We start from the raw sequence: 25,360 nt of genomic DNA, 5'->3' as shown, positions 1-25,360 counted from the left end.
TTATAATATTTTCTTATTCGTTGGATTAATAACTTTGGGAACATGCATTGAATTTTAAAGGATTGGATCATTAAGTTGAGTGTAAAAACGTTTAAACCACTAAATTTAAGCTACAGAAGGGTTATTTTGTGTATAAACATTAAGGGTGTATATAAATTTACCTGTCATTGTCTTATCCCTTTAGATTCCTGTTCTATTTTATTCCCTTTAAATTCGCTTTTGTTAAATTGTAAAATATTTTTCAAAAGGTTATAGTTTGGTAGCCCTTATCCCTGTAGCCTAATGGTTGCAAAAACAAAATCTTTGTTTTCATGTGTCATATCGAGAAATATACATTTTCTTTCCATATTCAAATTTATTTTATCTTGGGATATTTATCAGTCTTCGATACAAGGACGTCCAAGCTTTTATCATTTTTTGTGAGGGGTTTAGGGTCTAGAATATGTTTGTGGGGGATAATACTCGATAATCTTTAGAAAATAAATTAATTCAATGTTATTAATTGCAGGCACAACGAATGCGAGGTGGCTGATTGTAACAATCGCGGCGATTGTCAGAATGGCGAATGCGTCTGCTCTAGAGGATACACTGGCAAATTCTGTCAAGAAGGTAAGGTTTCAAAATTTTTCGAAAAAATTACATTTTCCAGTAACAAAATTGATTTTAAAAGCGACATTTTTCAGTGGCATAATTGATTAAAAACAAATAAATTTTCTGGTTTTGTATTTAATTTTTAAATATGATATTTTGGGGTTTTTGATGTTTCAATAAAAATAGTTTAACTCCAGTATAACTTTTTTTTGCAGTGTATGTCTAATATATCAAATAAATGTATAATACATAACCATTTAAAATTGCATTTCCTAACATCAGAAAGAAACGAAAGCATTGGATTATGAAAAATGCAATTTATTACATAAACAGAGTTTTATGTAAAGGTATTTTGCAATTTTTTGAAGAATTATTATGTTTATTTTAATATTGCTCTGTTTAATTTAAAATAATTTGTTAATGTTTGGCCCTTTTGTACTTTTTCCAGTATAATTTTCATCAAAAATGCATAAGAAAATAAATTTACACTCTATATTTGAAATTATACTGCAGTATTGCATTAAATAGACAGATAGATAGATAGAGAGATAGAAGCATAATTTTCAAGGGTAAAGGTTTACTAAACTTTGTGTCATATTTTCTTATATAAAAATAATTCATAAGCAGAAATATAATATACATTTCAGTATGGTTTCAAAACCATTTAATATCCCCTGTTTAAAACCGTTGTTCAGTCATTCTATAGCATGTATTACACAAACCAGTATTATTTTTAGCCTACAGGCTAACAAGACTGCCTTTAATCTTTTATCTTTATTGTAATATCTGTGGAAAGCTGTCAATAATATGTTACGATAAATAAATATTATCTAGATAGATTTTTTTTTAAAATTAATCCCTTGAAATTTGAAGCCCCTACTATAAGTGGTATAATGCAATGCGGTAGATTCAAGTATATGCATGCACAACATTCAAGAAACTATCAAGAAATATGAGAACAGGGGTTCTCCAACTTGTTTTTTGTAAAATTTCAATGAAATAAAATTGTCATTATCTTAAATAATAAAATTTGGAATGAAGGTAGAAAATGGGTATGTATCTGTGTCAAAAATAAATAAATATTCTATAGTATTCAGAGTAAAATTATTGCTAACAAATGTTGAATACTTTATTTCAGGAACGCTTTATTTGGGTCCTGAAAATGGAAATAAAATTAGGATACAAATAATCTACAAAGATTAATTTATTTGAATTAAGAATATAGTTCAGGATTATTAATTTTTGGAAAATTAATAAAATATTAATTGCAGAATAATTAAGCAAAATTAGTTAAATTGATCAAAGTGAAAAGTTAATTTCTTTGTAGATGTGTAAGTAGTAAGAGAATCCTTGAGCTCATTAAGAACTAATATATATATTAGGTTTATCCTTTGCATAGGTAACCTTGTGTGATATCAAAGTTTTATGGGAAAGTAGTCCAGTTGATTTCGCGCCAAAAACATCTTTTTAATTAAAGAAAACTTAAGCTTGATTAGTTGTGAGAACTTTTTTCCTATAGCAAAGTAAGGGCTTCTATACAAATGTTATCAATTCTCGTCCATTCACTAAAGAAAGAAGGAAAGCGCAATCTGTTAATATGCACCCTTGCATATAAAACCTTGGTGCATCTTGTTGAGGCTTGCATGCCTTGATGGCAAGATTTGCCAGAATGCAATACGGGCAGGGATAGGTTATCTGAAAGATTTGCTATTTGAAATTGATAAGCAAGTATAGAATTTATTTTATATTTTAAAGGCTTAAATTAAAAAAAATGGCAAATAAAAATGGAGTTTATTATAGAAAAAAATACAATTAAGAGGCATAACTCCTTGAAACCAATGGCTCCCATTTAAATTTTTAAGAATGTAGATTCTCTCTCTCTGTAATGCACTTAGGACCTTAGTAGTAGTTCACCTCATTAAGAGTGGCTTCTACTCATGACTCCATGGATAGGGCAATTGACATGAAATAATTCCTCCTCCAAATTTCTCAATTCCGATAAATTTTGCCTTGTTTTCGGCCAAATAACGATAAGTTGATAGCCATTCCAAATGATGATGAACAAAATTAACACATTTAAAGATTAAAATTATTTGTTGAAAAGTTTGGCCACCACTTTCATTTATTAAAAGTACCAAAAGTAATCAAGCCAACGAATAAGATTACGTGGTTATAAAACTTTGGATACCACTGCAAGAGTGTACTTTTATAGTTCCTTCTTGCTTTTTTGCTGTTTTTATATGCAAGAAATTGCAATTTTTACTGGCAGAAAACAGCCTATACTTGTAGCCCTGAATCAGGTCCAGAACCTTTCATTGCATCTCTTTCATCAACTAGCATAAAATAAAATCAAAGAAGCGAACAAATTTAAACCATTTTATATAGCAAAATAATTTTAATGGACACTTTTTGTTAGTTACACAGATTTTACGAAATTCATCATCTGCTTAAAATAAATAAACGATTATTACATTTAAATTATTCCTATATATCTGCAAATATTTATATAATAATTGGAGGGAAGTTTAATTTATATCCCATTGTCTTATCCCTTTAGATCCCTGGGACAAACTGCAGTAAGAAAAGTAAGTAAGGATATGCAGTAACTCTTTTATTACCATAAAAAGAAATGGATAGTTTTACATAAAGGCTGCACTAACAAAGATGGTGGGTGCGTGGTCATGAATTGTACTGTTTTGTACAAAAAATTTTGTCTTCTTAGGAACAGTACTCATTCCTTTTTTAGTGGATTTAGTTATTGGTTAGTTTTCGTATCGTATTATAGGCAGCTTTCCACGGAAAGTAAAATGAAACTGGTATTTTATGATTTTCAATTTACTATTCGAGAAAATAGTCTTTAAAATGGAACGATACATGATTTTTCTGTACGGGTAGGAACCGGTTCTAATCCAGCCGATGTTAATGGTTTTTTATTGCATTGATTTTCAAAATACAATGTATTAAAGATGTGAACATTTAATTGTACAATAGACTGTACAAAAGGGGAGACCAATACACCATTAGCCTAAAAATGGTTGCAGAATATTTTATATACTATGGTGTAACACTCATTTTTTCATACACATATGAGGATAGGTGTTCTAAAAACTTAAAATTGATATAAATGTTTAACTTTATTTATAGTTAGGTTAGGTTCATACAAATAGACGTTACAAATAGTTTATGCTATAATTGGCTTTTATTCAAAGTGGGTTAAACTCGCATATTACTAACACGATAAGGTTAATTTTATTCTAGGTCTTGTCCATAAATCCGCAAAACAAAAAATTGTAATCTCCCTCCTTTTTTTCTATCAAGATTTGATTTACACAAAATTGTAAATATTATCTCTTAATTATCAGGGAGGGAAGAGACAATGATGTAAAAGTTAATCTACATCTCAATCCTTGCTTTTACACAATTTTTCACATAAGAGTTTGAGGGAAGATAAGTTTATTTCCTATGCCTCTATCCCTGTCAAAAATGCATTGCTAAATAAATTAACATTTTTTATGAAGTAAAAAAGGCATAAAATAATTATTTAAAACCTTAGTGTACATATTAAAGTATTAGAGGGGAAAGGGGTTAGATAATTGTCCCCACTCCGTGGACCCTGTGCCGACATTTAATTGGGTCTTATCAGCCAATAGCGCCAGGAATATTAACCATTAGCCATGCTGCTATATAAGAGCAGAAAGTTTTCTGTATATATTTTACATCTACACATATACATTTATTGTTTAGTTCATTACTAAAAAAAAATTTATCATAACCAACGTTATAGAAAAGATTCACTGCAAAAAAAACCATAGGCTTGATAATAATAATAGTTGATTATCTTTTGGTGATTTTCTATGGTTAATTTTAAACAAATGTTAATATAAAACATCTAATTTTTAAAAATAATAAGTTTTTTTGCAAGGGCTAGGATTTACTGAATGTAAATGTTTGACATACGTAGCAAAGCTACTTTATTTTAAAATAAATGAAAACAGTAAATTGTAATACACTTATAAAGTTAAAGAGTACAGACTACATAATTACTGTAGAATGTAGATTATAGATTACACCTTTGATACTTCGACTTTGTATTCTTATTTATTATTAGTTGAGTGACCGTCGAACGTTATGACGTTATTACAAATAATATAGTAACTGTGCTTTTTTTTAACTATTTAGTTAAAACACCAACCTAAACCGCCAAAATTAAACCATAACCCGACACAAACAATAATTTCTGACAAATATGTCGCTCAAAAAACCATAATGCCCTGAGGCCAAATAGAGATACAATACTTTATCATGGATTTTATGAAAATAATATCATTTTTAACATTAGCTTTTTTACTTATAGTGGTTTTCATAACAAGTTGAAAAATGTTAGAACAATTTAACGAAACCTTTCAAATCTTAATCATTACTTTAGGGACCATTTTAGCAAATGTACACCTAAATCTAGTTAAACAAGGATGACAACATCCATAAAAGCGAAGCACTGAAACGTAAGGACAAACGGACATTAACACTTATATAGTGTCAGAACTGAATAATCATAATATAAATGTATAAGGGTCAAAACAAAATTGTAAGTAAATTTGTTGAAAAAAACTGCTTGATTCAGGATAATGTTTATGGACATACTTACATTTCTAGGACTTGATTATAGAGTTGCTTCGCTCATGACATTATACTTTATTGTCCAAGGAATCAATATACCAAAAATCAGATCAATCAGATGATTAGTTCACATAAAAATTTGTTGTTAAAAAAGTTAAAAAATCAACATGTTTAAAATGGACGTACGGACATTTTGGTAATGATCATAGAGTTGCTACGCTTTCTAAATCGTACCTAACTACTAAAGGAAGCACCATGCAAAATTTGAAATCGATAGGACAACATGCCTTAATTAATGAAAAAAGCTATCCGTTACGGACGGACGGACGGACCGACCCTAATTATAGAAAAGCTTCGCTTTTTATAAACATTACATGATTCAAACATTAAATCTCCTAAAGTAATGCTAAAACACAAACGAACACATGGACAGGACCTTGTCATTTGGTAGCTGCGCTACTAGTAGTGAAGTATGATATGATGACTTGTTTAATATTTTTTTGCAATATACTTTTTTTCAATAAATTGCATTCCCGGCATTTTTTGCACATTTTTGCTATAAAAAAGAGCAATACCAAGAATAAAATTAATCAATTGAATCGTCAACTATTTGTTGTTGTTAAATTATCTAAATAAGAAAAAAATGTATTGGAATAAATTTGCTGTGATTGTTATCAACAAAGAATTTGTTACAATGGCCGATAAATTTAAGTACACCCCCATTATGATACACAAAATTACCCCTTCTGAAGATTACAAATAGTGTTTGAAAAGTTTGAACAATTAACCTAATTAATCAACAACAAAGTTGTTAAGACAACAAATAAGAAAACATTATTGTAAAAATTTGGGGACTAGAGTAATAAACAGCCCATTGTCCCCTCTCTCTCTGTAATATTTGTCTTTAGAGGAGCTATGCTCCCCGAAAAAGGGGGCTTTAGCTGTCACTCTTGTATATATCCATTTAATTCTATAAAGAAATATATTAAACACACACAAGAAAGAAAGGCATACAAAACACTCTAAAAGTGGGGATATGAAAATACCATAATTTTTTTATTGAAATTTTTACAACAAATCCAATAATGTAAGGTTGAGTAAGGTATAGAAGAACTCCGTAGGGTTAGTCTTACTTAGGGTTAGGGCATATTCATGATTTATCATAGAAGCTACAGAAACCTTTTGAAAAAAAGAGACTTTATAAGTTTTCAAAGTTAGAAAATTGTTATTTCGTAACAGATCTTTAGTTGAGAAATTTTGAAGGAAAAGATAATTTTTCATTGTCCTCTAAAATATATTTTAAAATAAAGTAGATTACCCATTTACCAAAATAGTTATAATATTAGATTGATTCCTATGAAAGTAAGGTATATATGCTTTTAAGATCTATTAATCTATATGTTCGATAGGTAGAATAATAAGTGTATTTAAATAATGCTTTAAAACTGTAGTCGTTTTATTAGACATTTTAATCTTATTGATTTTTTTTTCTTAGTTGATTGTGCGGACCCGACCTGCAGCGGGCATGGCTCCTGCCTGCATGGCCAGTGCCACTGTATACCTGGATACACGGGGTCTACCTGCGCCAGAAGAGAGGTCGACCAGGTATAAACATAGACAGATAGATAGATCGGTTTTTATGCATTACAGATAGACTGGCTTACAGGCAGAAAGATTGAGAAAGATGCACAGATAAACAGATGGATAAATAGAAGGATAGACGCATTAACGAAACAGAAAAGTACAAAAATATGTAAAAGTACAATATATTTTTTTTTAGAATTGTCCACAGACGTGTTCCAGCCGTGGAATGTTTGACATACAACTGGGAGTGTGTAGGTGCGATCCTGGCTTCTATGGAGAGGATTGTAGCAAAGGTAAATACCTTGACAATTTGCAGCGCTGATATAATTTTCAATATAGTCAAACGAAATAATAATACTTTCTTTTCTTATACTTCTAACAAGAATTAGTATCTTTTTAAAATAGGACTTTTAGAACATGCTCTTTTGATTTTTGAAGCATGAATATATGTATTATGAATAACGTATTGCGGTTTCCCTCAAAGTGAAAAGAAAAGCCACCCTCTTATTTTTCGCTCACATTTAGGGAACCGCAGGTATAGGCTCCACAGGGTTAGCCACCCCGCCTCCTTATTTCAATTTCAATATCTTTCTAGGCATTTTGAGAGAAAGCAACAAAGTTTCTTAATTTGTTTTTTAATCCAATATAACCTTGCTTCGTTTTAGAGCGTTGTGAGATAGACTGCGGAGATCATGGCGAGTGCTCTGGTAAAGCTTGTGTCTGTTCCGAGGGCTGGTCAGGTAATTACAGACAAAACACAATAAGAAAAAGTATTTGTGATTTATTCTATGCTAACATGGCATGTGTTCTAATATTAATAATCTATGTTTGTAGGTCATCTATGCAATGTGACACGCGGTGTAGTGCACATGGCATGTGTTCTAATATTAATAATCTATGTTTGTAGGTCCTCTTTGCAACGTGAAACTATTTGATACAAGGTGTAGCGCACATGGCATGTGTTCTAATATTTATAATCTATGTTTCTAGGTCCTCTATGCAATGTGAAGCTATGTGACACACGGTGTAGTGCACATGGCATGTGTTCTAATGGAACTTGTCTATGCACAAATGGATGGAATGGAAAACATTGCACTCTTGAAGGTAATAACTAAATCATTAAAAACAATACATTATGTCTCAAATATGTACTTTGAATTGAAATAGCATTGCCATGATTTGATTGACCAACGAATAAATCTACTATTTAGTCTACAACAATGGTCTACAAATCTTCCTATTTGATTCTTTCCTCAAATGTCGATATAACAAGGACAAAGCAAACAAGTATAGCAACGCGACATATAATAATGGATTTATTATTTCTTGGATCTTTCACAGATTATCATGCACTTTAAGAGAAACTTGTAGCTGGTCAAATAACGATTCCCTCCTTCTGAATGAACGAACTAACCAATAAATAATGTCCATGTTAACAAACTAAATTCACGACAATTTTTCCCCTGTCATAATATCCACGTATAATTAAATTCATTCATATAATTAAGGTTGTCCTGGTAACTGCAATGGGCATGGCACCTGTAGCACTAACTACGAGCTTGAGTGGGAGTGTATGTGTGAGACAGGGTGGTATGGACCAGCCTGTAACATCCAGCTGGAGGCGTCCTGCGATGACCGCTTGGATAATGATCAAGGTGAGTTAGCCAATGAGTCAGTGAGGTATTGATGGAGATCTTAAGCATCTAAAAAGGAATTATTTTTTCAATAATATTTTCTTAATTGGCCATTTGTATCATTGAAAGCAAAAGTCAAATCATTCATTACTCCCATTTAATTTCTTTTTCTAAAATAGGTAATAGTTATTTATCGCATCGTATTACAGACACTTTTCCACGGATATTAAAATGAAAAATTACAAGATTACAATTCTCAACACATGATCTTTTAGTATGTGTGAGAACCGGTTCTAGTCCAGTGGATATTAATCGGTTTCGAAGCAATACTAGCATTTAATAATACAATAATGTAAAATTTGTAATTATACAACTTTTAATTAATTTTTCTCTCGCTAGATGGCCTAGTTGATTGTGAAGATCCGGAATGTTGTGAATCTCCTGTATGTGAGAGGTCTCAGCTCTGCCATACGGTTTCCAGTCCTATTGATATACTTCTCAGGTCGGTTCATAGATAGATAGACAGATAGACAGACAGGCAGAGAGGTAGACAGACAGATAGAAAGACAGACAAGCAGACATACAGAAAGATAGACAGACTGAGGGGTGTTTTTTTATTTTACTGTAACACATTTTACTACCACTTTGTTTTAGCTTTTATTCCTACGCTATTAAGATAATACAATATAGTTATGTAATTTCATTTCAAAAAAGCTTAGATAATTACATCAAAGGCTCGCTTTATATCAGAAAAAAATGTAATCCCTTTCTTTACTTGCTCTGTGTGTCTATCCATCTTATGTTAGTAAAAAGTTTTGTGAGGATATCTAATAATTCCGGTGTAGGTATGATTAATCTTTATCAGGGAGGAAGGGGACATTGGACTGTTCATTACACTAGTCTCCAAAGTTTTATAATAACTTTTCCTTATTCATTGGTTTAACAACTTTGGGGAATTTAATAGAATTTTCATTGGATATTAACTTACTAAGTTTAGTGTCCAAACGTTTAAACCACTAATTGTAATCTACAGAAGTGGTAATTTTGTCTACCATCATTGGGGATGTACATAAATTTATATGCCATTGACTTATCCCCCTAGATCCCTGAATCTTCATACACAATTATATTCTTTTATGTGGGAAATTTGGAAGGGTTACTTCATATCTTTAGTTGTATTTTAACAGTAGATTTTCCCCTGTTTCTAGTCCCGGGGGGGGGGGTTCTAATCCTGCGGGGCCAATTGCCTAACCCTGCGGGGCAACCACCTAACTCAACTTATCCCAACCTAACCTAAAATAACCTATAAAAAGCTACTGAGGTAATACGACAAAACGCCTCTTAAAAGGCGTTGCTACGAATTGCCAAATAGAATTTTGTTTTTTAAATATTTGTATAGATAATGATAGGGATCATAAAGTAATTAACGTCTAAAGGAATATAAACAACATTACCCCTTCTATAGATAAAAAATATTGGTTGAAAAGTTTTGACACTAATAGAATATTACACTATTACAAATCAATATTCAATAAAAGTATCCAAAGTTTTAGAGCCAACGAATAAGAAAACATGGTTACAAATCTTTGAGCACCAGTGTAATTTACAGTCCAATGTCCCATCCCTCTTCATGTGAAAACAATTTTACCAATTTCTTTACTTTACAGAAAACAGCCGCCCTCAATAACAGCCCCGTTCTACGAGCGTATGAAGTTTATTATCGAGGACAATGGCCTACAAAGCTACGCACAAAAAGTCGGCTTCAACGAAAGGTAATTATTCGCTTCCCTCTAGTTTTGTGCCGAGGACAGGGACTTGGCTTTTGAAGATTATTTAGAAAAATATTATAGATAATGATTTAATTATATTTTTCTTCAATGATACTAAAAGGCTAATTTTGTTATTAACTAAGGCAGGATATATATACTAAGGACAAATTAGTCTCTATTAACCTTTCCCTCTGCATTTAAGTATACTCTAAATTTAATAAAATCTATAAATAAATCATTGTCATTAATGTTTTTCTTCATATTTTTTTCAGAAATCTAGTTTCTATCCTTTCTTAGGTGTAAAAGAGCAAGGGCATCTAAAATAAAAAAACAACATTTTTATATTTTAAATGCCTCTTTCTTTTATATCTATCAGTTTTTAGACGATTGTTGTATTATTTTTCTATTTTCTTTTGTTTTTACTGCCTTACTAATTATTACTAATGGGAAATAATTAAGAAATGATAATGGAGGATTTTTGGTATTTTTTGTTGGTGGATTTTCTTTAGTTTTACGTTTTGTTTTTTAAGTTTTGGATATTTTAGTTCTAAATATTAATATTAATTGTCTATCTACCTTTCTTTTTAGTTGATAATTCTATCTATTTTCCATGAAAAATATTGGCTTTCAGTCTAATTTCTCCTGTCTTTCTCTCTAGACTATTTCTGAACGTTAATTTGCTAAATTTCGACAAATTATAGAGTAGCTGCGATTCTAAAATAAACAGTTATTGTATTTTATTGCATCGACATTCTAATTGTATGGTATATAAACCCAGGAATAGACATAAACAACCATTTTATGCATCTTATAACAGAGTTTAATAGAGATCCAAATAACTAGAATTTTTCCCCCATACCTCCCTTCTACCACTTTAATCATTCCTAAATGACCCTTTTACTGAAACAAAATAACGTGGATATTTCTACTATCTTACCCCTTAACTGTCACTCTAATTTTATTGGCTCTATTGTTCTAAATAGTGTTTACTCTAGTGACCCAAATAGCAGGAACAATAATATTATAATTATTTGGACTATTCCTCAATTAATGGATATATTATTACATGGATCTTACACCAGATTTTCATGTTCTATAATTAATTAAACTCTGTAGCGGGCTAAATTAACAATCTTCCCCATCAACCCTCCTTTACCCCATTCCCTCCCTTCCTACTGGAAAAACGGGCCGATTAATAAAAGCGAGGCAAAATTGTAACCTAAATTGACGACACTTTTTCTCCTGTCATAATATCCACGTATTTCTACATCCATTCCTCAATTATACTCATAATTGTGCCATTATTTCCTTTAAACAGTTGAGGGATTCAAGACAAGTTTCAGGGAGGAGGGGACATTAGACTCTTAATTACACTAGTACCCAAAGTTTTAAACTTACTTTATCTTATTCGTTGACTTAAAAATGCGTACTTTCTTGAATTTTGATTGGTTAGTTCAAAACTCGTAGAGTAAAAATTTCAACCAATAATTCTAATCTACAGAAAATATTTATCATCAGAAGTGCTATGCGCCTTTTTATCATCCATTGTCCTATCTCTTGTAATCCCTGAATTGAAATAGCAATATATAGAAAGACTATATGATTAATCCTTAATTTGGATCAAAAGGAAAAGAGTGAAGGGAAAATCCGACCCCATTATTGGTTCATTGATATATATATAAAAAACAAGGAAAATTATGTTCTGAAGTAGCACAGAATACCGAATTTAGCATGAATTAGTAAGTAAGGATGAGCGGACTTAAGAAAATAAAATATTTTCTAAATGAAATATATAAATTTCTTTTAAATTTAAGTTCGGTGTAAATAAATAATTTTGGAAAGTTTTATTTTCGTTTAAGAATCAAAAAGAAGGGAGTAGCAATTCTGAGTCCCACCAATAGACCTTTAATGCTGTTGTTGTAGCAAAATAAGACTTTGGCCATAATTTAGAATTATTAAATTGACTCGATTTGGTTGGTTGGTTTATTAGGTAGGGGACATTAGACCCAAAGTTTTAATAACTCGATTCCTCATTTGATGGCTTAAAATCTTTGGGTACTTTTGCTTTATTCAAGTACTATTCATGTTTTAATTTTGATGTACAGAGCGCAAAATATTGTTTACCGTCCTTTGTCTTATCCCTTTTGAATCCCTGACTTTAAGCTTTGAATTTCAATTGGATACATTCTTTTCAGGGACGCACCACCCTTGTCCCTGACAACTGTTGAAGTTTTTTTTTCTAGTTTATATTTACCATTAAAGTTTGAATAAACTCCATGGGATAAGAAAAACTTTAGCTCACAAAAAAATTTACCCTGTTAGAAACGCAGAAGTATTTCGTTGATTTATTTCTGTCGACAAGTTGGCATATTATCGACATTATGCTTTATTTGTAACGTAATTCTAATGATAACATTAGATTTTGAGTCGATATAACAACAGCACGACGGTTAACAGGGATAAACGATGAGAAAAACCTTTTGCGAATTTTAAACTTTCATACAAGTGTCTTTCTTTCTCTCTCTCTCTCTCTCTCTCTCTCTCTCTCTCTCTCTCTCTCTCTCTCTCTCTCTCTCTCTCTCTCTCTCTCTCTCTCTCTCTCTCTCTCTCTCTTTGACTTAATTTCTCTTATTTTTTCTAAAAATATTTTTATTTCAATTTAAAACTTTTCTGAAATAAGCAATTCATTTTTGTTTTAGTTTGGGTCTCTATCTCCATTTCAAACAGCGCAGCTACTCTTGGAATAATTTGTTTTATTGCTGCGCTTCAATTGGACATTTGGACCATCTCTCTCTCTCTCTCTCTCTCATTTTTGTCACTTTCTCTCTTTCTTAAAAAAACATTATATCTTCAATTTAAAAAAACAACATATTAAATATGTAGGTTTTTTAATGAAAATATGTAAAAAAACAACAAAATTTATTTAGAAAAATTGTAAAGACTTTTTTTTCAAAACAAGGCATCTTTTTTCTCCCAGAAAAGTGAATTTAAAAAACTAAATTCTACTTGACTTGATATGTTAACTAACACATATATTTTATGAAAAAAAATAACAAACAAGAACACCTTTGTCCATAATGGGGGTAGAAAAGGTGTCTTATGGATGTGTATTTATATATATGTATAACTTTAGCGCTTTTGATGTAAAGGCCTTCTTTAACTCTCTCTCTCTCTATGTGTTTTATTTTTGGCGCGCTATTTCAACTTCCCTCTGCACCTATATCACACACAAAACCCCGATTACAAAATACCGCCTTCCTTTTTTAGCCCCTTTTTACATGTATTTTTGAGACTAAGGTGTTTTTAAGTAGCATTTTTATGATTTTGTTTGAAGATTGGGAAGGAAATTTAAAGTTATTTTTGAAAACTAATGAAAAATGACAAATTTTGATTTTTTCATTTGTAAGCATTAATCAAATTCAATTATTGATGTCAATTATCATTTTGGTTTGTCATACTCAATTATTCAAGAAAACAATACAGGGTGGATCAAAAAAATATCTACTTTCACAAAGTATAACTCACACTTTGAAATTAATTTCAAAAAGCCAAGTTTCTGTATATTTAGAAGATTTTCTTAAATATTGTTTCAAAACTATGATATTTTTTGAAATTTTAGTATTTTATGAGAAAAAAAATTTTAGTGGAAAATCACTTTTTGTTCATCCTGTATTTTTTACAAACACATAAAATTAGTTTACTCCAGTAATTTAATTTGGGAAATGTCAAACAAACAAATAAAAAACATCAAATGTCTCAAAAAAAAAGTTAATTAAATTAAAATTAATATATTTGATGTCTAGATGTTGCTTAATATCTCTAAACTCTCTCTATGTGTTTATATATTATCGCTCAATGTTGCTATACTTACTAAATGTTTTAGATGTGTGTTAGTTAATGTATTAAGTATAGAAGAAACTTTATTACATTATAGCATCTTTTTATAATGTAGTTATTTTTTAATAATTTAGGGTGTCCCATAAAAAAGAATTAGATTTTTAAACTTCAAAAATACTACATTATAGATATTTGTTACATTAAAAATATGTTTCTTTAAAGTAGGATAAAAGAAAATAAAAAATGATGTTCAGTAATTTTCAAACCCAAAAAAATCCCCCAATTTTTTTTGAAAAAAAAATAAGAATTTAAAAATCTTTTTTCCTACTAATTTATGTGTTGGATGTACAATTAGAAGATGTAAAACTTATAAACTGAATGGTTTTTTGTTTGGAATAAGATTTTAAACAGCTTTTTTTTACTTTTATTTACTTTTATTTATTTTCTAAACAATAGGGGCTATAAAAAATGTCTAGATTTCTATCAGCAATTTCTAAATTGACCCTAATCCTTCTAAAAACTCGCAAATTTCTCACAAAAGAATTTGAGAATGTTTAAATTTGCCCTCCCGCGTTCCATTTAAGAATTGTTGTTTATTGTATCGTATTATAGACAGCTTTCCACGGATATTAAAATGAAAAACTATCAGATTAAAAATAGTTTTGTTTGCCCTGAGCTGCAGAAGGCTAACAAAACTGGTATTAAATTTAAGATTTTTATTTTAATATTCGTAGAAAATTGTCTGTAATACGATGCTTTACATGACTTTCCAGTATGGCTGAGAATCGGTTCTAATCCAGCGGACATTAATCGGTTTCGAAGCCATGCTGGAAAACTCAATGTAGATTTAAATTTTATTTCTGTTTTATCGGCGGATAAATGGAATTCAGAGCTGTGTAAGATCATTTTATCTTTATCCAAATAGAGTTCAAGAATTTGTAATAGTGTTGGGGGGGAGGGGGTGGAGGGGGGTATAGAGAAGGAGGGGGTAAGGATACTAATTTGGCCAAATTGCTATTACATCTTTATAGACATTCCTATCCACTTCACTACTATCTTTATTTTACTTTTTTTTATTTAAGCAGCAAAAAAAGAAGGGGAAATAGATTTTTATCATTTAGTTCTTTTAATTTTACAGTTTTTTAATTTAAGTTTTATGATAGCAGGAATTTTATGAAATTGTTAAGGGTTTGAATCACTTTAAAATAGGCATACCAAACAAATGAAAGTTACCCCTAAGTTAAGATAGACATAACTAAATTTTATAAGGAATCCCTTATACGGGCATACAAAAAAAAACAATTTCATAAAATTCCCCAACAAATTTAGTTTAACTAAACAGTAATTTTATTTTCTCGATGTTTATAAATGTTAATTGTTGTATTGTATTTTGCTACTACAGTGTCTTTTGGAGCAAATTTACTCCGCGGTAAGTCTCAACTAACTCAAGAATTAACTGTAACATAAGTTAATTAATATATGTGCATCCAATTATGTTTTTATTGTGTTTGTTTTGTTAGGGATTGCTGGCTACTTTATCACAGAAGGGAGGGGGACATAGGACTGTAAATTACACTGGTGCCCTAACTTGTATAACCGCGTTACGTTATTCGTGGGCTCAAAGACTTTTAATGAATATTGATTAATTGTCTCTAAACTTTCATTGTTCAAACTTAAAAACCAACATTTTTATCTACAAAAGGGTTTATTTTGTTTATTTATCATTATCGTCCATTGTCTTATCCCTTAAGATCTTGCTTCGCGATCCCTACAAAAATGTTGTTCAATCGCGTCTGAAAAAAAAGACTTTTTAGTATTTTAATTAAACGCTCTTTTTTATGCTAATATGCTATATGCAGTAATCCTTAGCGGAGGCGAATGAACACTTAACATCACAATAACATATCATTTTTTCATTTTCATTTTTTTTTAAATTCAATACGTGTTACAGTTAGTTTTGATTCCCTTTAAAACACCCTTTGCTACATAGTATCACATTTTTTAAATTATTTTTGATAACTACCAAAAATGCTCATTTAGACAAGTATTTTGTAGTTATTAAAAAGTATATACAAAACCTTCATAAAGGACAAAAAATATACCCAAATAATTTTTCCTTTTTTTTATAAATCATATAATTTAAATTTACTTCTAATTTTAAGATTTGAACATAGTAAAAAATTTAGAATTTCATAAATTTCCATTTCCAAATTACTTTAGCATCGATAAAAAGAAAAATTTCATTTTTTTCGAGAAAAAAATCTTTTTGATATATAACGCTTTCTAAATCTGCATGCCTTCTTAAATATAATATGATATAATATTTCTACCCCTATATTAAAAATGCTGTTGGTTTAATATTAATCAACATGATTTATTAAAGAGGGTCACCCAAATAAAACCCAAAATTGATCCTTAATATTAACCAAATACACTCCCCCCCCCCCAAAAAAAAATTACATTAATTTTGGGCACATGTTCTATTATTATACCTTAATCAAGGGGGGTAAAGGGACAAAAAAATTCTATTTCTATAGTTAAAAAGATATAATCCCATAACATAAAGCATCAAGAGTTTATTGGGGTATAGTCCTTTCCACGACATCCCTCCATAAGGAGCGATTCTTCGTATTTTTAAAATGGCTTTTTATAGGTTATTTTAGGTTAGGTTAGGTTATATTGTGTTAGGTGATTGCCCCACAGGGTTAGGTAATTTGCCCCGCAGGGTTAGAGCCCCCCGCAGGGGCTAGAAATAGGAAAAAAGGTACTGTGAAAAATACGAAGAATCGCTCCTTATGGAGGGATGTCGTGGAAAGGACTATACCCGTTTATTGTCTGAAGCTTAAGATATCAGAAATCGTTTTTCCGTATGGGTTGTACCTTGGAAGCTTTACAAATATTATGGCTTGGTTTTAAGCTATTTTTATGACCTCCCTCAGCCTTACTTTGACGCTAGAGGCGAAGTAAATAGTAAATGATAATAGGATAGGTTGAGCAAAATGGTTACAAGTGCAATTCTATTCAATAAGAAATTACATATTCCTATTCCCCTGCTACAATGAAAAACGCGTGAAAAATTGAATGTCACACTTTTGTAATAGAAAATAATTTTTCACTGATCAACAACAATGATTAAATTATTGTACGAAACAAGGATTACAACATCCATAAAAAAATAGCTAAACAAATTACTTAGATGGACAGACCAACGAATATTTAAAATTATAAAGTAACAACGAATTTGATTGTTTAGTTAAACTGAACTAAAATCCTTCTAAAATACGGACGTATTGACCGAACTGTCCTAAATATAGAAAGCTTCTCTTTTGAAAGGAAATTCAGTCTACAAAATCTGTCATTTCTTGCCTGATTTTTAACTAAAATTCATAAAATTCAAAATAATTGTAAAAATGATTAAAAGGCTCTAAAATTAAAATATAAATTGATTTGCGCGTTTTTTTATCCAAAATAATAACCGTAGTAAATTTTGAAAAGCATAAAATAATTGTTTGTAAATATAAAAATTTCCGACAATATTCTAGTAAAATTAAAATGGCTCCGATTTCCTACCACAGATAATTAAAAAATCTATGAAAAAATGCGCAAAAAAGGGTCAAAATCGATTTTAAGGGAAATTACTTTTTGCTAACTTCCTTATACTGAATCTTTGACCTTAATTTTGCTTTGGGCACTTTTTTCTGCGATTTTTCAGCCCACTGCCTCAAAAAGTCTTGAAATGGACCAAAAATTATTTGAAATTGATTCTTGGAAACTTGAGTTGGTAGCTTGAAAATTGGAAGGGATATTTTATCTCAAGAAATTTTTTTTGCCAATATTGAATAAAAATTGTGCTATTTGAGTTAAACAATTTTATGAGAGATTGATTTATCTTTTATTGTTATATCTCTGATATTTCATGTTCTTGATCCAATTATCTTTAAGAACATAGGTTTAAGCAGGGAGGGAGGAGACATTTGGCTGTTAATTACACTTGTACCCAAAGTTTTATAATAACGTTTTCTTACTCGTTGGCTTAATGACTTTGAATTTAATGAATTTTGATTGGTTGTTTAATAAGTTAAGTGTTGATTTCAACCATCTATTGTAATCTACAGAAGGGGTAATTTTGTGTCTCACCTTTGGGGATGTAAATCAATTTATCGGCCATTGTCTCATCCCTTTAAGTATGTCTTCCTTTTATTTTTGAAATAAAGGAGCCTTAAAATATGGATAAAAAGGATTTTTAATAAAAACAAAAATATTGATATTGTATTAAAATATCGGGTATAGTCCCTTTCGTGGCAACGCACCTTAAGGGGCGATTCTTCGTATTTTTCTTTTCTCTAAAGACTTTTAAACAATATCTATAATTTTGAGAATTGTCTTTAAAAAAACATATTTAGAATATAATCTTTAATCAATATTCAATTTTAAATATTTTGTACTATTAAGTCTTCAAACGGGCGATTATCAAGTTCAAATTATAAAATATAGATATTTCCGCGTCTTTTATTCTCATAGCTCTTTCTTATTTTTTGCATGACCCGATTTTTGCAACCTTTTTTGTATCTTTTTGCATGCAAATTACAGGGCTCGGCTAGCTTCTGAGCAAGACTTCTTAACCCCCCCCCCCTGCTCTCCCAGTTTGGCGGCAGTTTCTTTTTAGATTAATTAGGAACATACCCCTCCCTTTTTTGTTAGTAACTAAAATGAACTGAATTATGGCCCTTAAAAAATTATCTTAAAAATTTTTGCTAATCAAATTAAATGTTTTTTTTTAAATAAGGCATTTTTTAAAGAAGCTCTAATATTGACTTTGGAGGTTTTTTAGTCTACTTGAATGCTATTTCTATTTTTTTATTGATTTGAAACGTGACTTTTTGGATTAAATAGATTTAAGGGGGTGAGGTTATGGTAAAACTAACCTGAAAAGGAATTACCCCCTCTATTTTACTCACTTTCTCACAACCCACCACACCCCCCCCCCTGATCTTTTTTCCATGTTTCCTATGTCTATAAGGCTTTGCTTTTCAAACCAAATGTGCATTTATATCATCTAACTTTTGTTTTTCATTGTACATATATTTAAAATTAGATTTTGATTTATAATTTTTAAGAATTTAAGGCAAAATTGAGACATTTTGCTTGAAGAACTAAAGAAAAATTTTGTTGCCTTTAATTTTTCCGGCATTTATGTCGTGATTTTTTCAACGGAAAAGTTGTAGGTATTCTAGTTTTTTCAAATGACAAATCTAGTTGTAAAAATTTTAAATATTTAAGACTCCAAACAACCCCTAACTACCCCTAGCACCCTTGATCCCACTAGGATTCTTTAGAGGCTTTAGAAATGCATTTGACTTCAAATTTAACGCTCTGCCTGCTTGTAAATTTCAAAATTATAAACTACTTTATTTTCAAACATTTTTATAATTAATTTTGGAAGATTTTTATATTTAAATACATTTTTTTATAATTTTGAAATATGCTTCACTTAATGTAAATAGATAAATATTAAAATGCATGCATGTAGAACGAAAATTAATTAATTAGCAGTTGAAAAAAGACATAACTGCCGTTTTATTGGAAAGGGTTTATTATAGACAAAACCAACATTAGAATTTTTCAATTAGGGCATTTGTCTTTCATTGTCTATTAAAAAGGTTTTAAAAAGACTTTACTTTGAATTTTAAAAAAAGATTTTAGCTTTTTTACAAGGGCTCGGCAGTCGTTATTTTGTTGCGACTGCGACAACGATTGCCGAATTCCTTTTTTACATTTTGTTGTGTTACCCCTATAAAAATATATATTGTTTACGTTTTTGTTTTTGATAAGGATAAAAAATGATATCTGTTAAAGATAAATATCTGTAGAGTGATATGAAAGGCTTATATTAAACTGCCATTTTTAAGATATGAGGAATTTTCGGCCGTATTTCATAATCAGAAAAAGGGATGTTTAAATAGTTTAATAAACATTAAGCCGTTGGTACACTTTTTTATATGAAGAAAAATGAAATTTACTATGATTATTTTAGGCTAAGTTAAGTAAGATTTTAAAGTGTTTTTTTTTTGCATTATAGGAGCTAGAAATAATTTTTTTACAATAACAATTTCCCTTATTCGTGAAAACCCCATGACACCTTGCGTGAGCATAATAAGATATTCTGAGGGACTAAATGACCTTAAAACATGATATTTTCCGTCATCGATGTCCAGAATTATTTTTTAGATATTTTTCAATATTTATTATCTTATCTAAAACTTTTTTCATTATTAAATAAAAAATATAATTTATTAATTGTTATTATAAAACCTTAAGCTTTGTATTGTGAATTAATATTAAATTGCTTTTATAAATCGCCGCCATTTTTATTTAAACAAACTTTTTTGACAGCCAGTTTTTTAAATGGCGGGAACTTTGAATTTTTTGCGGGAAAAAAATTCCAATGCAAAAAGGCGGGAAATTAATGACACCAATAGTTTCATTTATAAATAAAAATGGCGGCTAAACTTTATTAATATACTAATTGTCATCTTGCTTTAGCCGGGCAGCTGTTGTTCGCGGTCAGGTGATCACCCCAAGCGGCATGGGCCTCATCGGGGTGCGCGTATCCACCAACGGGGTCAACGAGGGCTTCACCATGACCAGAGACGATGGATGGTTTGATCTGATGGTCAATGGCGGTGGACCTGTTATGCTACAGTTTGGAAGAAATCCTTATTCACCACTTAGGTAAGAAAACCCATTTAATTATCGTGCATAACAATTTTGTTACATAATTGTTGAAATAGGTAAACGAATATATTTTTATAATTTTATTACATTGATCAATCATAAATAATACAAATGCAAAAAAAAAACAATATTATTTTCCAGAAAATTTACATAACTAATATCTGGCATAAATGGATTGATTGATTGTATTGCCAGGCACTCAATGCACATAAATTGCCACGTGGTTGCCAAAAAAATGATATTGCCAATTTTGTAATTTTGTATTTTTTGTTTGTTTTGTGTTTTTATGACATTTTAAGTCTTAACAATTTTCCAGTTTGGCTTTGAAACCGATTGATTTCTGCTGGATTAGAACTGGTTGTGATACAAAAAAAATATGTATCGTATCGTTCTACGGACAATAAAATAAAAATCATAAAATCAATACCAGTTTAGTTGGCCCAAGCCATCGGCCCCTCGGGACCCACAAAGAGAGAATTAATATTTATATTTTTCCTTTTAGTATCCGCGGAAAGCTGTCTATAGTACGATCCGATAAATAACTATTTTTCGACGGCCAAATAGATATTCTATTTGGGATTTCAATATGATTGGGTGAGCACCATGTTTTATCAGGGGTAATAGGATTAGACAATGGATAAAAAAAATAAGTTCTACCTCTAATTAAAAAAAGATTTCGCTTAAAATACATCAAAGCTTATTGGGGGAAATTTTGGTGAAGATTTTTTCTTTTTTTTCTACCCTACGTTTTGAGAATTTTCAATCTACAAAAGCAGAACTACACACTTAAAAAATGTGGGGATATTCCTTATCCATGCGTTTTATGCACTTATTTGTGTGTGTGTGTATGTGAGTATGAGTGTGTGTGTGTGTGTGTTCGTGTGTGTGTGTGTGTGTGAATGCATCCCTTCAGAAAATACAGAAGAAATCTTGAGGCATACAAAACTTTTTCTTTTACCTGATTCTACCATTTTTAAGCAGCGAAGCTGCTCTGCAATTGTGCCCGTCCGTTGTTATGGTACATAATCAGCTGTTTTTCAAGATAAGCGTCTGAATTTATGTGCTGGTAATCCCATGACTAATGTGCTTATATGTATATTACTCTGGACACTTTTCTAGATCATTATATGTCATATTATAAATTTGTATATTCTCTCTTGCAAATGAGTATTTGATAACTATGTCTGTCTGTCTGTCTGTCATTCTTTAGAGTTTACTTTTAACATCCAGCTAAACTACTGAAGAGGGTGCATTGTCCACCGAAATATATTTCTTTTTAATATTGTAAATTTAGTGATCTTTTAACAGAAAAAAGTTAAAAGGTTTCTTTTGGAGCTTATTTTGAATTTAATTATAACGTCATTACTCAAACAGAATAAATTTACAGTATAAAGCACTACACATATAGAATTTGCTTGATAAATTTTGCATCTTTCTCTCTATCTCTTTCTCTCTCTCTCTCTCTCTCTCTCTCTCTCTCTCTCTCTCTCTCTCTCTCTCTCTCTCTCTCTCTCTCTCTCTCTCTCTCTCTCTCTCTCTTTCTCTATGTAAATTGTAATTTAGAGGTTTGCATCCAGGGTGATCCAAAACCAATTAATCTGAAATCCATATACACCCCACAGGGTTTTATATACAGGTTGCCAAATTGGCAACAGGTTTGCCACCAGCCAAAAATGGTTATTTATCGCATCGTAATACAGACAGCTTTTCGCGGATAATAAAATAAAAAAAATATTAGATTAAACCCCGCGCCTTTGGCCTATCAGGGCTAACACAACTGGCATTAATTTTATGATTTTTATTTAAATATTTCTGGATAATTGTCTTTTATATGATGCTATACATGATTTTTCAGTATTGATGAGAATCGGTTGTAATCCAGCGGACATCAATCGGCTTTGAAGTCATACTGGTAGATAACTTAAATATCTAGTTATTTTCTGCGTTGATAACTATTATTATTATAGATGGTTAGTTTGTCCCAAAACTGATCATACTTAGCTGGTGAAAAAAGTTAAGAGGCAATATAATATTTCTTTAGAGATTAAATATCATAATAATTTAATTTTTCTTTAAAAGTATCTAAAAAAATTGTTTTTGTTGTTAAAAATGTAAATATAAATTGTCTACCTTAAAAGGTTGTCATTTAGCCCTTCTTGTTAATTCTTTGCACTTGGCATTTTTATGCATATGTGTGTGTGTGTGTGCTAGTGTGTGTGTGTGTGTGTGTGTATATGTGTGTGTGTATGTGCACTAATTTAAACATGCAAATAGCCACACCTAATGTGGCAAATATATCTGCAGAGTGGTTCAAAAAAAAACTTTAAGTTGGCAATTTGATGAAATGAACATGAAAACTTTTCGGTTAATAGCTTAAAATTTAATTTTTAATGTAACTTAAATCTTAGAATTAACTATTGACATATGTTAAAATTGTCCTATTTATGTAAAACTAAAATTTATTGAAAATTCAAGTTTTTGAAGGTCACACTGTACGTATATAATGAACTAATTAGCACTAATGTAAGATGTCGAGTAGTTGTGTGTAGGTGTGATATTAGCAAACCATTTGATCTTCTATATCAAACTAATTACCAGTAATTATTGAAATTAACTTCAATATTAATTAAAAGCATTAATAATCAAAGGAGTTATTTTTCAGAGAGAGAGAGAGGGGATAATGGCTATGTGTTACACTAGTCCCCAATAATATAATAACGTTTTCCTATTTTGTAGCTTATTAGGGACTTTGGTTAATTTTTATTGGTTGGTTCAATAAGTTGAGTGTTCCAACGTTTCAACAACTAACTTTAATCTACAGAAGAGGTTATTTATTGTATTATCATTGGTGAAAAAAATCAATGTATAGGCCATTGTCTTATCAATTCAGATTTTAATATTTTTTAGTATTTTTAATAATTTTATACTTTCTTGAAGTATTTACAATATATATCAGAAGAAAATAAAGTGTCCTTGTTAGTCTTAAATAATCATTATTAAAACAAATTCTCGTTTTTTCTGTCTATTTACTCTTAATAAACTTTATTATTAATAAAAAAAATTAGGAAATAAAAATGTTATCAACGGGTTAAAATGTCCCCCCGTGAACCAAATATTTACATTAGGTAAATATTTCTTGTTTTAAAACCCCCATATGGTCTGTTTAATGTTGTGTACATTGCCAGGGTTTTTAGGGATAAGACAATGGCTGATAAATTTTGTACGTCCCCAATGATGATACTCATAATTAACAATTCTGTAGATTATAATCAGTGGTTGAAACGTTTTGACAATCAACCCATTAAAATCCAAGAAAAGTCCCCAAAGTTACTAAGCCAACGATTGATAAATCTTTATTATAAACTTTGGGGACTATCATAATAAAAATCATATTGTCCCCTTCCTACCTGGTACATTGGTCTATTTGTTTGTTTGTGTGTGTGTTTTTGTTTGTGTGTGTGTGTGTGTGTGTGTGTGTGTGTGTGTGTGTGTGTATGTGTAAGATTAAGAGCTACAGAAAACATATTATTCAAACCCATTGGGACTTGTAATAAAAATAAAATGTTTCTTCAAAATTCAAAAATAAGAAATTTATTAACCTTTGAAAAAGTGCCTAAAAATACATCGAATTCTGACAAACTAAAGGAAGCTAGTAAAAGTGGCTGACTCAGATTATGACGTAAAAACAAATTAACTAATGAGAGGCCACTATAAATTTTACCATTGGTCAATTACAGTGTATACTGGCCTTTTATTGGTTAATTTTTTTAACGTCATAATCTGAGTCAGTCACTTTAAGTAGCTTCAACTAAAAACAATTGTTCAAATTGGATTTTTTTTGATTGTTAAAAGTTTTTAGTAGTATCCTAAAAACACTTTTATGTGTGTATATGTAATTTAATGTACTGACCAAAAGTTAAATATGTCTTGTATTTTCTTTTTTTTACTTTTTATGGATAAAAAATCTTCCAAATATGAAATATTTACAAGACCAGAATGGGATGTTTACTACACTAGTCCCCAAAGTCCTATAATAACATTTTCTTATTCGTTGGCTTATCAACATCAGGCACTTTAATGGATTTTTATTGGTTGGTTAATTAAGTTGAGTGTCCAAATGTTTCAACCACTATTTTTTTTCTACAAAAGAGGTAATTTTGTGTATCATCATTGGGGATGCACATCATTTTATCAGCCATTGTCCTACCCCTTGTATCTCTGGGTAGGAATAGTGAGAAAATCAGGAATTGCAAAATGAAAATGGCAGCAATAAATCAAGCCATGTCCCCAAGAGAAAATGATATGTTATGGGGCTAAAAAAATGCTTTAGATTAGTTTTTTTATGTAACATAATGTCTATGAAAATCTTGGATATAATTGCTCTTAAAACGACGTGCCTAAGCTTACATTGGCATTTAGAAAAATGACTAACTTTTTTCTGTTCATTACACTTTGGTTAAATTTACAAACCCTTTATCCTAATGTCCTAAATTCATACACAAGCTTACACACATAAAAACAAATAAACACTCAAACACATACTCACACACATTTACACACACACCAACACACACACACACACACACACACACA

At 30.4% G+C, this 25,360-nt stretch overlaps 1 protein-coding gene across 2 annotated transcripts in view; it reads left to right on the top strand.

The window, feature by feature from the left end:
* The window catches only part of LOC145334326 (teneurin-m-like), a 132,109-nt gene that overhangs the window by 77,473 nt on the left and 29,276 nt on the right, over positions 1-25,360 (top strand). Inside the window, exons 17-26 of one of the 2 annotated variants that reach the window (XM_080179737.1) lie at positions 509-609; positions 6,704-6,813; positions 6,989-7,085; positions 7,458-7,532; positions 7,783-7,896; positions 8,301-8,447; positions 8,826-8,928; positions 10,094-10,198; positions 15,435-15,461; positions 20,576-20,764. In XM_080179737.1, coding sequence (XP_080035863.1) covers positions 509-609; positions 6,704-6,813; positions 6,989-7,085; positions 7,458-7,532; positions 7,783-7,896; positions 8,301-8,447; positions 8,826-8,928; positions 10,094-10,198; positions 15,435-15,461; positions 20,576-20,764 — 1,068 coding nt within the window. The remainder of the gene's footprint in view (positions 1-508; positions 610-6,703; positions 6,814-6,988; positions 7,086-7,457; positions 7,533-7,782; positions 7,897-8,300; positions 8,448-8,825; positions 8,929-10,093; positions 10,199-15,434; positions 15,462-20,575; positions 20,765-25,360) is intronic. The other variant, XM_080179738.1, reaches the window with a different exon arrangement.

This window comes from Acartia tonsa, chromosome 12 (assembly GCF_053477335.1).
Source record: "Acartia tonsa isolate MP-2025a chromosome 12, ASM5347733v1, whole genome shotgun sequence".
NCBI classification, from domain to species: Eukaryota; Metazoa; Arthropoda; class Copepoda; order Calanoida; family Acartiidae; genus Acartia; species Acartia tonsa.
The sequence above is the reverse complement of the archived record's forward strand: the minus strand, read 5'-3'. Positions and strand labels throughout refer to the sequence as shown.